Source organism: Telopea speciosissima, chromosome 3 (genome assembly GCF_018873765.1).
Source record: "Telopea speciosissima isolate NSW1024214 ecotype Mountain lineage chromosome 3, Tspe_v1, whole genome shotgun sequence".
NCBI lineage: Eukaryota > Viridiplantae > Streptophyta > Magnoliopsida > Proteales > Proteaceae > Telopea > Telopea speciosissima.
Genome location: NC_057918.1, coordinates 18,277,422 through 18,293,400, shown reverse-complemented (window position 1 = coordinate 18,293,400; position 15,979 = coordinate 18,277,422). Strand labels below are relative to the sequence as shown.

General features: G+C 39.3%; 1 protein-coding gene across 1 annotated transcript; it reads right to left on the bottom strand.

The window, feature by feature from the left end:
• Positions 1-890: 890 nt before the first annotated feature.
• Positions 891-15,374, bottom strand: LOC122656361 (heat stress transcription factor A-1-like). Its single transcript, XM_043850840.1, has 2 exons — positions 14,850-15,374; positions 891-1,928 (listed from the first exon to the last, which is right to left on the bottom strand). The coding sequence occupies exons 1-2, from the start codon at positions 15,069-15,071 to the stop codon at positions 1,110-1,112; spliced, it is 1,041 nt and encodes a 346-aa protein (XP_043706775.1). The 5' UTR covers positions 15,072-15,374; the 3' UTR covers positions 891-1,109.
• Positions 15,375-15,979: the final 605 nt, after the last annotated feature.

The window sequence follows — 15,979 nt, the reverse complement described above, 5'->3', positions numbered from 1 at the left end:
TTTTGTTTGTTATCTATGTAAATAAATAATCTTCATATATGAACATTAAAAAAAAATTCAAAAACTCAACAATAATATAGTGTTCCTTACTCTATTTTGTTTTTTTATCTATGTAAATAAATAATCTTCATATATGAACATAAAAAAAAATTCAAAAACTCAACAATAATATAGTGTGACGTGAAATATGCTGCAGTAGTTCACAAATATATAAATTTTGGTGCAAAACCATCGAAGGGGATAAATCCATTAATCCACTTCTGGCAAAACACCCAATACAGAGGGTAGCAAGTCCTCTGGAAATAAGGATTCCCACAACCCTTGCTGTGGGTAACAGAGGGCCCATTTTGAAATATTATGGGATGCAAGTTTTCCATCCTGTTTACATGATAAAAAGAACAAAACTCCAGCTCTTCCTAAAGGGCTTTAATATCCTTAAGGATGCTAGTGATTTCAATCGGTGTCAATCAGCGGACAAGTACCTAACAATCTGAGTGCAGCACAACACGATGAATTCCTTTCAAAAAAGCTGTTTTCATTCCAAGTGCTAGTGCCTCATCGATAATTACAGAAGAAGGATATAAACGATCCGTAGCAACAGAAACCGTTCACAAATAATATGGATAGGTTATAAAACACACATTTCCAAATCCCTGCAAAATATGCCATATGGTACATAGTTGTTTTAAAAATTAAAGCAATAAATATACAAATTATTCATTAATAATAAGCGAATTTACATTGTGTCAAAAATGGACTTTGAGGGAACACCTCGATATTCAGTAATGAATACTACTGGTCTGCATTTCTATGTGGGCTGCCAAGCCTGCTATACTTTTGTAGTTTTATTGTACTAACTCTTGATTGTAGACCATTCATTTGTTATGCAATAATAAAATACCATATAATGCTTATGACAACCAAAAGGTGGATGATGGATCTTCAGGTGAAATTTGGAACCATACCGTCTTTTTATGTAGAGATAGTACTAACCTCCGTGTTGTTAGTTTCAGATGCTTGAAGTCCCATTTGTTCCGTTAGGATGTCCAACATCTGTGACATCTCTGAACTGTTATCATGTTCAGTTGATTCCCCATTCTGCAGCATCTCTAAACTGGTATCATTTCTGCAGATTCCACTTCCATCCCAGTGTCCATGGGCTCTGGAATATTTGACTCGGTCTCTTCAACATTCTCCAAGAACGGATAAGCCAGTAGAAGCTGATCCAACATTTGATAATCATCAGGTATATCTGGGAGGATTAATGGGTCATCATTCTCTGAAGATAGCAAGTCCTTTCCGAATGGTGAAGACATGGAATCCATATTTATGAAGAGCTCATTCGCTCCATTTTCCAGATCATGAGATGCATTTGAGTTTGAGACTGGCATGAAAACAGGCTCTGGGATCTCATTCCTTGGTGGCTGGTACATCACTATCTGCCCATCAGAAGCTACAGATTCATTGTCTTCGGAACCTTGTTCTAGTGTGGGGTGACGTCTCTTCTTGCTTGCACCAGCCGTATGCCAGTTCTCATTTTGTTGAAAAAGCTGAGCCAAAAACCCAGGGTTCTGCATTGCCATTGCCAAGAAAGATAACATCTGTTGCTGTGCCTTCTCCATTCCATGAAGGCGTTTTGTCAAGCAACACAGTCTAGCTTCCGCAATTTGCTGGTGCTGCCGGACGTTAACCAACTCCTGCATGAGCACATTTTTGTCCCTCTTGAGAGACTCAATTTCCTCAGGAAGCCCAAATTTTCCAACTTTAACACATGCTCCAACTGAAGTGTTCTTTCGCTGGGACTTTTTCTGCTGAACAAGGCCTTGAGAATGTTTCCTCCGGTTAATACTCCTCAATAAATGCTTCTGACCTTTGATAAATCTCTCATTTGCAAATTCCCAGCGATCTGGATCAGTTTTCCTGAAACCCTGATCAAGAGTAAAACAGAGTCACAGTTTTCCCTTTTTATAAGGGAAACAGAGTTCCACTTGACCTAAATATTGGGGAAATCTACGGTCCCATGTAACAGAAACATTGAATAGGTCTGGCTACCCTTAATGGCCACCTCTAATGTTCCAAGGATCAATACCCAACATTGGATGATGAGTCATAGCTCAGAGATTGTCTAGGACAAAATCAACCTGAACCAAATATCAGAGACATCTATAGTAATTGTAATTGGGCCTGCAAAAAAATTGGCAAAAGTCCAAGAAAAATGAAGTGAAGAATTACTGATCAGACTAAAAAACTTTTGATCATACTGAACATATGGCATGTGGCCAATAATAGGCACCCCACACCTAAAGCCAACCTAAATGATTATCCCAAACAATTCACTCTTTTTCATAAAAGTATTTCAGAAGTGAATCCTAACCCACTGAAGGACACAATATACTGATTGAACTGAATGATTTTCAATTGGGCACACTTTGCCATGCTCTAGGTAACAAGGACACTGACATCAGTATTGGATTTGACTTACCACTTGCAGCAAAAACGATACAGGTTTACATAGAAATAGAAATGCCACTATCGGTGTCCAACACAGATTTAAGGTTTCAACTTTCAACACAGCAAAATTGATGATGCAGATTCATCACCCAAATGGGCTTATTTTATTGGGAATAAGTCTAGGGTTGGGTTACATTCATGTTGGGCCTTTGATCCCATGGGTTTCTAATGTAATAGGCCACTTTTATGGGCCTAAAATATGGGTATATAGGTTGCATACGGGATTAGCCCAATACTTAGTTTATTTTTATGTTTTTAATTGAACCGGTTCAAATTAGTTGCATCCAATTGGTTCAATTTAAGTGATCATGTGACTTGGTTAAGTAGTCATGTGACAACTTAAGTGGTCATGCGATGTAAGTTGGGCTGGATTAGGACTCTATAAGTCTAGCCATGTTTTGAGTTTATTTCCTTCAGTATTTCAGTTTCCTAATCAATTTAAATTACCTAATAGGTTAGGGATAGGATTAGGTCATTCCTTTTTAGTGTCTAAGTCTATTTTTGAGTCTTCTATATAAGTTTGTAAGGGAGGCCAGCATTGTACACGAATTTGATTAATGAAAAGCTTTTGTTTGCTGCCATTGCTGCTACCCTGCTCTGTTGAGTGTTGCTCCTTATGAGTGTGCATCCTTGAGGTTCTATCAAGGTGGAAAGGGACTAGTGGAATCCGGTTGACTCCTTACGCCGTGACGGCTGGGAGGATCTTCTTCAATTCGAAGGTGGCTCTATCCTTCACATCTGTTCAAGCTGCTGCTAGTGGAATCTCCAGTAAGTTTGACACCCAATTTCTTCTTCTAACACCTCCATTCGCTCACTCCATTAAACCGATTCTGCCCCCAACAGCAGAATTTTACAACCCCTTCAAACCCTAATCTCTTTACATCATTAGGATCCCCAAAACCTGCATATTAAAACCCTATAAGCCCCTTTCCTAAAATCTGCCCCTAAACCCTAGATTTTACAAACAGTCCATTTTCATAAGGCCTCCAACCCGAAACCCTAGATTTCCAATTTCATCCAAATCCATCCAAACCTACACCATCAGACTCCTAAAAACCTGCACATCTTTACCAAATAAACCCTAGTTCGAAACCCTAACCCTAACTTTTGCCCTAATTAACCAAATCTGCCCATTCGGCCAACTCTATTACATAACCCTATTCCCCTGGTTCCTAGTGGGATTTCTCCTATCTAGGACTACATTAGTTGAAAAATGAAGTGTCCTTATGTAGGTTTCTCTACAGTGTGGCCTTAAAAAGAAATGTTTTGTAACAAAACTTATCCAGGAAAGCTGCTCTTTTTATCATCCATTAAAAGACATGAATAAAAAGAACTTAAGTTTTTGTATATTTTCAGGCAACGGACTAAAAAAAATACCCTCAAAACTGGTTCTGGAATATTTCTGTTTTTTCAAGGGTGGATTACTTGCAAGGGAAGAAAAACCTCCACAGGGAATGACAAACATTTCAGTGTGCTGGTGCCCCATTGGAATAAAGAAATGGAAGAACCAATGGACTATGTTGTGAGAAACTTAAAACCGCTATACAGGTTCATTCAACTATTTGATTTCATGCGTCCATTACAAAAGAACTCAGAGCTCTCCCACTACATGAATTTTGCAATAATGCATTTTAGAAATCTTGTGATCATCTTCAGAATATGCTCATCTCCTTAAATTATATAAATTCAATTTCATTCATCAAAATTACAATTTATGTTAACTGTAAGTTTCCCCCTCAGTGATTCTTGTACATTCCTTCCTTCATTCCTCCACCAAAACAATGTCAGAAGAATGTTGGGCAATCTGCAAACGGGTTTGAGAAATTTTCAGATTGGGATATAGATAAGATCTTAAAACTAGGCATGTTTTCTATAGTGCATTATCAAAATGTTTAAGAATTGAGCTTGAATGTTACAAAATCAACAAACACAAGCAGAGGATGCTGAGTATTAGAGCATCAAAGTAATCACTTTGCACCTCAAACAAGATGGGTATTCAAAGTTCAAAGTAAATCACCACAGCTGATATCCTATGCAATCAGCCCATAGGACATGACAAGGTAGGAAGGAAGGGAAAAGAGATTCAAGATTAGATCTCAGAATGTCAAGCAATCTCTCAGTTGGTGTATGTGCACTATAACATGAGACTAAGAACGCAAAACATACGCCAAGGCATGGAAGGAAGTTAAAGAACTGATCAAGCTTACCCACATTTATCAGGTTAACTCGGATGATGAGGATCCCCTAAACCAGTGGGTCAAGGATCGAGGTCACCCTGTTATGATCAGGCTGGGGTTAGGCCAGATCCCAAAATAGTTAATCATATGGGTGCCGATGTGAACGAGTATATGACATCTCAAGAGGGACGTGTTCATTCACAGACACCCCGACCTTTCGAGACTTAGCTTGGCGTGATGATGATGACCCCGACTGTCGCATTCTAAAGGCCACACTCGCACACCGTCCCCATCTGGTGGTGGTGGTGGGATGTGTGAGAGGTACCACTACCAGGAGCCGGAGCCAGTACGCTTCACATGAGAGACTCAATTTACTCATGTCACACAGGATGAGAACCACGGTGCACATGCCCACACATGTGCAAGCTACCCGAGAGGCTCACGTCGCCAATTCATACCACCACTTGAGGAACATGATAGCATGGAGTCCATGGACGTCGATGTCACGAGCTTGACTGACACTCTCAGAAGCCTGAGTATGGAGTAGAGTAGTATGCATGGGGGCAGTGGGGTGCACCATCGTATGGATATGGCATGAGGAACACCGGTTCCGACTATATTGGGTATGGTCGGTTTGGGTAGTTTAGCTCTTCATCCTCATTACCCTCTGCCTCTGAGTATGAGGGTCAGTCACCCAATGGGTCAGATTTTGTGGATAGCGTCTTTGAGTTCCCAGCCCTCTAGTTATACATTTTGGGAACCGTTCTACAGGCACCATCCAGTAGCAGCGGCTCTCGATCGAATATAAATAGGGTACCTCTAGTAAATTGACAATTCCATTTATAGGGATGTCGTGGATGACTTTGAGTATTTCTTCTGCCATACCATAACATGGCCAGCTTTTGTGATTGAGTCACAGGAAAACTTGATTCGGCATCAGCAACATTCTAGTGGTTTTGATCCGGCCCAACACTTGTTTCAATATTTGGAGTCTAGCACTCTAGGATGAGAATTGGGTAGACTCATTGCTTGTATTGTACTATTGTTGACTCGAATATATTTGACTCTTTCCTTTGTAACAAACAATGTATGATCATGATTTATGAAATGGTTGATAATTTGATGTTCCATCATTCCTAATATATATTCAAGTTGTTTTACTTGAATTATATGTGTTCTAGTACTAAACAATGTGTGAAATAGCCCATATTATAGAATGCATACAGCATACACTACCAACATATGTATGAAGTCCAACTACCATTTTGGGTGTGATATTTTAAATCCAAGGGTTCCACTATGTTTAGAGGGCCTAAAATAGGGTGTCCTACGCAGGACCTAATTTGGCCATTTGGCCCCCAAATCCAATCATCGAAGCTTGAAACAAAAAGTACAAGTTTCGACCGAAACCTCGAAGTATGTGTGCGGGTCTATGTCTTAGAGAGAAAGACACACAAATAGAGCATTTTTAGTGGGCTTCATAATGGTTGCCACCCCATATATGCTTTAACATGCAGGATACTGAGGACTTGACAATAAATATTCTATCAACAACCTAGTATTACTCATAATTCTCTGAGCGAAAGATTCTATTTTGCAGCAGTATTTTTAAAACAAAAGAGATATTCTTTCTTCTTGTAGATGTATTCTAAAACCTCTAGAGTGAAATTGGGGTTTATTTTCTCTTTCCTCTATTTTTGTTTATTTTAGGAGTTCTGCCAAGTCTTTAAGCCATCAAAGCTGTCTTCTTTCAATTGGACAGACCATTTATTCCAATTAAACCCATTTAAACCCTTTTACAATCCAATTGGCCAGCTTATCAAGTATAAACTTTAGTTTTCATATGAATTCAAGAATCTATAAGCCGTAATTCCCTCGAGGTCCTACATCACCAATCACCAGACTTTTAACATTTTGCGAGGCAAAACAACACAAATAATTTAGAGCTACAGACCAAAAATAGGTCTGATTTGGAATGTTGAGATTAAAGGAAACAAATCAAACTAAAATTTACATAAATGATAGAGCAAGAAACAGAGAGGTATCATCCAATTGACTCTGTGTCTGCATTTAGTATACTTAATATAATTGTTGTTCTTTAAACACAAAAACTGTGCCCGAGTAGTGGCTAAGGTGCTGCTATGCAGTGATGGATATCTTGACTTCAAATTTTTTTCACAGGCATGCTTCTGGAATAGATTTTGAAAATGACATACGTGGCTAATGATCCAATAGCCTAGTTGTCCAACCATCTGGTATGAACAATTTGAACAATCAGATTATTTGGACTGGATAGTCCATTGACCAATCAATAGGTTCCAAAGGACCTCTAGGCTCTAGTCCTTAGGTGATGACCGATCACACTTCACAACTGCCATTCTAAGTGGGCTGGGAACCAGTCCAACAGTAACAACAAAATGGAGGCATTAAATAATTTACCATCCACACCATACAAATTAGGATTTTCTTCCAAGAATTTATCGTTAGTATATTATTCAGCCACCTTAACAGATTACAGATCTAATACCGTTACACATAGGGAGATTGGTAGCATAACTGCATAAGGTACCTGATATATATTCAGGGAGGGAGGCAGGGCTAGGGAAGCCATGCCTGCTGAGTTCCCCCTATCATGAATATAATATATAGAAACCAAAAATTTTAGGGGTGAGAGGGCTTGCCCATTTTGGGGGGTGGCCCATGAGAGGATGCAGCAACCAAGGAAATATTCTGTGGGAATTCTTTCGCCTTGCTGTATTTGGGAGGAGTGTAGTTGTCAAGGTGACCAAGCATTGGAGGACCGACTAAGCATTTAGCGACAAGGCGCCCGCCTAGGCGTTTAATTTTTTTTAGGGAAATTTACGAAACAGCCCCTGAAAATGGGTCGAAACTCAGATCACCCCCTGTATTAGAGCCCAATACTCAGATTACACCCTACCATTAATGATCCACCGTTAAACGATGAAGTCAGCTACTTAAATATTTTTTTAAACCCTAAACTACCCTTGTGCAACGTAAAGTTACAATATTACCCTTGCAGAGAAAAACCCCCAAATTCGAATGTTTTCCTCTTCGTTCTTCACTCTCTTCCTAAATGACCTGCAACTCCAAAACTGAAGTTCGCCGGAGTGGAGAAAAACAACGAATTTGAAACATGGCTTGCCGAGATTAAAGTCAAAAGTGATTTTTAATCTGATTCATCTAAGGTACCTACGGTTGGATGCTAATAAACACCGTCGCGACAACATTCTTCCAGATTCCCTAACTGAGCTCTGCAACCTACAGTTTCTCAAAGCTAAGGGCTTCCCCTGCAACCCACCACTACCGACTTGCAACCCTCCACTACCAACCTGCAACCCTAAACTGATTTTGTTTACCCTCTCAATTACCCTCTCAAAACCCATGAATGTCAATGAACAGAAAAACTGAAATGGATTTCAAATCCTTTGTAAGTTCTTTTTTATGGATTTCATCAAAAAAAAAGTTCTTTTTTTCTGGAAATGCAAAATGCAGAGATATAAAAGGATATAATGAGGAGGATTGCAGAGATTAAAGGGTAACAGCCGATTCGATTTCTCTCCATTGTCCCATTTCTTCTACCAACTCCAACTAGAGAAAACCAAGAAAAGCCAAAGCCCTGCAAAAACTCCCATTTATTCTTTCTTCTCCCTGATCGCACAAACCAAATTTTAGAAGCCCTTAAAATGATGAACACAGTCATATGAGAAATCAGAAAACCCATAACCCTTTCCAAAACCAACAGAACAAACTCCCAACCCAAGAATTGCAGAAATCGAAATCGGCAGAACCAAAACCCTAGAACCTTCTCGTTTTGGGTTTTCCATTTTAAATCTCAGGAATTAAATTTTGTGAATTTTTCTTTAAATTCCCATCTCTCATGGCAGTGCCTTCTTTTGATTTTCTTCAGTAAATAAAATCTTAGTTTTAATAACCACAGAGTCCTCTGTTATTAACTTTTTCAGCATAAAGTTCCACACTCTTCTTCGGGAACTTAAATCGTTTCTGAACAACTGAAGCAAGTTCCGTGGTTCTTCTGCTCTTCTCACCTAGAACGTTCTGGGTACGAGTAGCCCTGATGATGATTTCTGTGTGCATAGGCGTAGCTCTGACATCAACACCAGAGTAGCCATCCTCGGCAAGCTCTCTGGTGAGAACCTGATTGAGCTCCGCGAAGAAAACTCCATCGGCAACGAACTTACACTTTTTGCTCATCTGAGTCACCATTCTCGGAGGAATCGTGCAATTTTCGTTCCCAAATGAAGCAACAAAAGGGCGCAGGATTTCTTTTTAGCTTCTCTTCGCGGGGTTATTGAAACCCTAAGTAAAGAGAAGCAGCGGCGGCGGCGGCGGTGGTGGTGGCAGTGCTGCCAGCGGAGTTGCAGGGAAGGGGTGGGGTATCTTAGGTTGAAGATGAAGGAAGGGTAGTATTGTAAATTGAATTCTAATGTTTTAGTACAAGGCTAAAATAGTCCTTTTACAACAATAATTAACAGCAGACTAACACCGTTACTGTAGAGGGGGTGATCTGAGTATTTTCAAATTTCAGGGGGTGATCTGAGTTTCGACCCATTTTCAGGGGTGTTTTGTAAATTTTCCTTTTTTTTATGTATCCATTATATCTAATGTAGCAATGAAATAAATCTCCTTGTAGGCTACATCAATAATCAACATTTAAGGCACATCAAGAATCAATATAGAAACCATAATAATGCAATAAGGTACTACAAACTACATCAATACCCTATCAAAGAAACCATTTACCATTAAATTGAACAACCATAAAAAAAAACATTGTAAAATTTATTACTAAATAAATTGAACAATCAACAATGAACTACAAACATCATCCACAATCCATCATAAATCAAAACTGAGAAGTGACAAACAGGATTTGAAGAACAAATACTTGGAATTAACACTTATCGGAATTTGAAATACCCACAACTAATGAGAAACTCTGCTGGAAGCCTGGAACTAACCCTCAAGTATGTAGTAGACTATTCTTACCTCTATGATGCCAAACTTTACATTCCAACAGTCGACTCCTAATCCTTGAACAAAATTTCTCTCATCCTCAAAATCATGAACTCGATGAATGGCAGTGACAGTGCCACCCTTTAAAAAGGCCGATGTAATCATTTGATCAAAATGAACAACCAACTATATGAATGTAAAAAATTCCGCCATAATTAAAACAGAAACAGAGAAGACGGGAAAAAGAAAAACATAAAACCAGAGAACAAGAGCTTCTTACCCATATACCAAGGGGAAAACCAGAGAAGATTGGTGGAAGTACGTGAAGAGGGTGGATAACCATATTGAACCATCTACAAACCAGAATTATGCCAGCATAACAATATGACAGGGATGCTCAGGGTCAGGCCAGAGGCAATGGAGAGCAGAGAAAAGAGGTGGCTTACAGGGAGATGATGAGCTAGACCAATCAAGATTTGAATCCTAATTTTTCTTTCTAGATGAAGATGAATCCTCATGTGTAAAAACCATAACTCTTATTCTTGAAGAACTAATGTCACATGGTAGTGGAAAAGGGAGAAATTGGGACTGCATAATTGAGCAGAGAATCTGAAAAGGGGAAAATAAAATCTTGTGAGAAAAGAGACTGCTTTGCTAATTCAGGCCCAGCCGCACAACATACAGGCAGAACCAAGTAGTAGAACAGCAGGGGGGAAAAGGGGGGTGGGAAGAACCGAGAAGAAGAGGAGGAAGAAGAAGAAAAACAGAGGGGAGGGGAAGAAGAAGAAGAGGAATGGACAAAGAAAAAGAACTGGAGAAGAAGAAGAAGAACCGACAAAGAAAAAGAACCAAAGAAGAAGAACTAGAAGCAGAAAAATAAAATATACAACTTACCGTAGAGGATGCTGCTGGAGAGAAGCTTTCACCAGAGATATCTTGCTCGGAGGAAGAAGCTGCCGGAGATATCTAGCTCATGTTCACACCTTCACAGTTCTCTTCACAGGTAGGGTTCACACTTTGAGTTTCGCACAGCCAGGTTCTGTCCCCACTTACCCTTGGGTCTTATACGCTTTTGTTTCTTCTTTTTTTATGACAACTTATGATCCATGCTTCTCACATGTTGTACAGTTTGTACACCAGCCAATAGCATAGTTAGTAGCAACATTCTTTATCAAAAAAAAATTGATAAACATAAGGTGCCCGACCAGGGGCCTAAGCATCCCAAGGCGCCCATTTTAATGTGTTAGTGAAAGGCGATCAACCGCCCAGCCCCTAAATATCGGCCTGGACGCCTAGGCGACGCTTTGATAGCAATGGAGAGGAGAGAAACTGGCATAAGAACACATATTTGGGTAAGAACTAAATTATAAGAAAAATATTTAGTATGCTGGCCAATGCTCTTCAACACCCAAGGAGCAAGTCTACTATCGTCTTCCATTTTCTTAGGGTAAATTACTCAGACCTCCCCTGAACTTTGCCCTAATTCCAATTTCTCCTGTATTTTCAACAATTACTCTCCCTTCCCCTAATTCTCAAAAGTTGTTACAGTTAGCCCCACCCCGTTAGGTCTTTACTGCTAATTGATGATGTCATATCGACCTAAATATTTAATTGACGAATCTACACTTATTAGAGGAGTGAAGTTACCTTTTTTTTGCCCTTTCATTCCATCCCCTAATTGCACTGGCCTCCCCTCCTCGACATTGCTGAGAACGTCATCATAAAATCCCGTAAGGACCTACAACGCATCCCGACAACCTGCAACTCCTCCCGAAGGTAAGTTAATCTCCTCTCCCTTCTCCCTCATTACGAAGCCCTACTCTACATCATTTGAAATTTTCATTTTAGTTCCAATTCCTAAACTAATTTTTGCTGCATTGTTAGGTACGTAGTCATTTTAGGGATGAGTCATTTCTAGGGTTTAGTCACTTCTAGGGTTTAAGTGAGAGATTGGAACCAAAATGACTACGAAGAAAGAGGGAAATGACTGGAAATATTACGTTTTACTACCTAGCAAAAATTAAGAGAGTAATATTAATCCGGAAATATGATAACCATTGCAGGGCAGCCCTTCAAGACTTGTATAAATTATACATCATTGTATACCATTTCTATGGGCGTACAGAACAGAAATTGGTAGACACAGACAAGTACGGCTACTGGACATGGTTTACGGCGTCTGCAACTTATTTCTGAACCATATACCAGAGGGAAGAACCCTGAGATTCTCAGTTAAATGCGTATTCCTTAGTGGAATTGAGGAGATGGAGATGAGGTCTGGTAATGCTGTGATAAGAGTTGTTTTCTATACATGATCAAGTGAATGCCACTAAATTACATGTGTATAATGTTCAAGTATGTGATCATCCGACCATTGTTTATACCATCAATGGTTTCCCTAGTTCAGTGGTTGGTTGAGAAAATCAAAGTGGCAAGCAGGATGGTGAATTTGTTTCTACTATTAAGAGTGTTATTGATGTTAAAAAAAGGTGTTGCTACTAGCAGGGTTGCAAAAGCCACTGTTAGGAGAGGTGGTGCTACTGGAAGGGCTTCTAGTAGGAGTGATTCAACTGTTAGTGGAAGTGGTAAGTATGCTGCTACTGATAAGGGTATTGCTAATGTAAAGGCTGCTAGTAGGAGTGCTGCCACTGTTGGGGCAAGTACTAGAGGTTCAAATAATGTAAGAGCTGTTAGTAGGAGTGTTGCCATTGTTGGTGGAAGTGGTAGGGGTTCAGATGATGTAGGGACTGCTAGTAGGAGTGTTGCCACTATTGGTAGAAGTGGTTTGCATTCCGATGATGCAAGGGTGGTTTATGATTTAACCCCTTGTTTGATTCAAGTAAGCAGATAACTGAATCAGAAACACCATGCTTAGATGAGTTTGAGCATTCAATACTAAGCATAAAATGGTGAACCATTTCATTACTAAGCAGATGGAGGGTTCTTCCACACAAGTACAAAAGAGAAGAATAACCCATCAAACTTCCTAAACATTTATCTGACTTGTACAATTAACACAACAAAGACCACAACAAACAGAACTAATATTATATGACCTACAATCTTCTCTGTTCCAACAAAGTTCTCCAACTGCTTCAATCTAGTTTTCAAACTGCGGACATCCTCCTTCAACTATTGCCATTCAGAACCAATTTCACCCACACCACTCATGGGATTGCTTCTTGATGCAACTGTGGTCAAACACAATGCTCTTGATTCATCCATGAGCAAACACTATGCAAAGTATCCACATTTGTTGTCCTAACAGAAATATTAGAGCATGCTCTTATTGTGCTCAGACTCTGAGATCTTCAGTGCAACTCTTCATCCACATTGACATCTTTGGTTTACAAAATTAAGTGAACCTAAGTTGTTGTCATTGACACTAGATGAAGACATCTAAGCAACAAAATACATAAGATAAATATGAAACCCTAACTCCAGCTCCTAATCATCGAGAACAGGGAGAAGGGAGAGAAGAGAGATTAGGGATTCACACAATTGAAGAGAGAGGAGAGGGATAGAAAGGATTCACTCACCTTCGAGAGGAGTTGCAGGTTGTCAGGCACCAGTTGCAGGTCCTCAGGGGATTCCGCAATAAAAACAGACTCTACTAATATGCAAAGTCTCGCGGGAAGGATTCAAGTAAAGGATGTTTTTAGTGGAAGGTTAAAATTGTCAATTCCATTTTATTTTTAACACCGTCCACAGAAATGGGACGGTTATAATTGTTGAAAATACAGGGGAGGTGATTGGAATTAGGGCAAAGTCCAGGGGAGGTCTGAGTAAATTGTATATTTTTTTATTCACAGTTCAAAGCTTATTGAGAATGCCAACTTTATTATAGGCATTTATCCTATCTCTCTTTCACCATAACACAATTATCCATCCACATTTTTAAATATAAATTCTCTAATATATTTCTCTTTCGCCTATCGACAAAAAATTACGTGTACTGTCTTAAAGGTTAGTAGAGTGCTATCTAGTTGCCCATCCATACACTAACAAATTACCAAGGATTGTCTTAGACTTAAAAAATGTAAAGCAACATCAATGATGAAAAAATGTTCATAAAGCTAAATGCCATCATTGACCATGATGCTGCAGTTTAGCATTCATATTTCCGCCACTTCTGAAGCCTGATGTTGTAGAAGCTCAAGTCACATCAAATTACCATGAACTAAAGAAAGAAGAAGGATTATCAGAATAACACTGCATAAGGGAAAAATCTGAAAGTTTTTCCCAAAACCACTAAGAGCAAGCAGAAGCAGAAAGTAGTTAACTTTCTTCTGGTAGAGATTCAGACACTTAGTTATGAGCTAAGAGAGTGCAAAAGGATGAACAGAATGAGGTAGACCACAGAGGAGGGGAGAGAGTAAAAAATTCATCCACACCAAAACCACACTTTCAATCCAATCCTAGCCTCCTAGGTGCTTTTTTAACTATATTTCTTCTCAAGAATTAACAGCATTGAGAAGCCTCACTGGGGAATGGGGAAAGCATTATGTGATATTATTAGCACAGTAAGCATCTCTATTCTCTAGTAAACAGAAACCCAAGATCACATATGAGCTGAGAATATTTGGTTCAGTAATCAGGTCGACCAAAAAAAAAACCATAAAACAAAAAAGTCGACTAGATGTGGAGTAAATTTTAAGAATTAAATAAAGGCACTTGAAATACTAGTCCATAACGCTTATCTTATATGCTAAATACTGAATTCATAGGACTAATTTCCTCGCAACCTCCTTCCTAGATGAAAAGAAACACTAATCTAAGTTCAATCGAGGAAACGATTTTACAAATTTGACTATTTGTTTCAATGGTATGAAGCATAAAAAATAAGTTTGACAACTTTGTTTGGATTTTTTTTTTTTGGTGGGGGGGGGGGTGGGGGGAGGGTGGTTTATAACTGCATTAAATTCCTCAGACATACAGTACGATGATTTTTATCTTCTCGGTAACAGAAAGTAAGGAACATTATATACATAGCTGCGGGGGGAGGGGGGAAGAACAGCCGCCAACAAAGATTACATCCTTTACATAGATGAAGCATTACAAATATTAACACCGTTCCTCCCACTGCATGGCTAGAGAGCATCACATAATCGGAGCAAAACAGAAGAAATGATTCCAATATTTAGAGAAAGCAAGGAGATCACTCACATAAGTATTAAGCTGCCTGACGAAGCTAGAGAAATTGCTGTGCTTGAAGTATTTGGGAAGCAGCTCCTTAGAAAACGCAGTCATATCCCAAATAATGAAGCTATCATTAGCCGGACTCCATGAAACGATGGAATCAGTGGCTGGATCTTCGACCATATCGCAGCATTTTGCGAGGAAGGGAACAAGTTGAGGAGGACTATTGTCGACTGATTCTTCCATCATTAACTGTCAGGAGATCCTAAAAACCTCAAACGATGATCGTCCCCAAATAATTCAAACAAACAGAATCTGCAAAGGCTAAATCTTTAACAACCGGCACCTTTACCCCCTTTGTCAAGTTATCAACTCTACTTTCCTTTTCAGGTATCTAATTGAGATTTTAGATTTACTTACCAAATTGGAGAGAATTAAATAAGAATCAGATAGTGAAGGCAGGAAGGTCTGGTATGCAAACCAGAGCCGCAATGAAGCACTTATCTATCGATTCAAGCGGCCATGAACCCTAAACCCTAACGGTAGAGAGAAAGAGAGAGAGGATTGGCGAGAGAGTAAGGGAATGAGAAAGAGGAGACAGACGGGAAAAAAGTAAGGAACGAGGGAGGAAGAGTAAAGGAAGGGAAGAAGAGGTAATGGTTACCGGTCGTATAACGCCATCAACCCGATTAATTAAAACGATATCTAAGGGTATTTTTGTAATAAGTTAGAACTATTTCATATTTGTATGGAAGAATGTTCTCTGTGCTGTAGTGCAGGCTGCGCCCAGGCACGGACAGTGTGTGCATGAGAGTAAGGATGATCATTGCACCCACCCCATGTGCCTCAGCACAGCCAGCGCTGTAAATACCCTTAAAAACCCAATCCTTTATATAAATACCGTTAAATACTTATTTTCTCAGTGGATATGATATGATCATCTACCAAAAAAAACAAAAAGGATATGATATGATCGGGTGAGTTATGAGCCGACAATCCCACAACTAGGTTACCACTGGTACGGTGGAGTGGTGGACTAAGGAACAATTGTCTCTTTTTTATTAGGGTTGTTAACAAATGCTTCCCTGAAAATGCATATTTGTCCAAATGTCTCCTTACAATTTTTTCAATTACAAACATCTCCTAATTTCAAAACA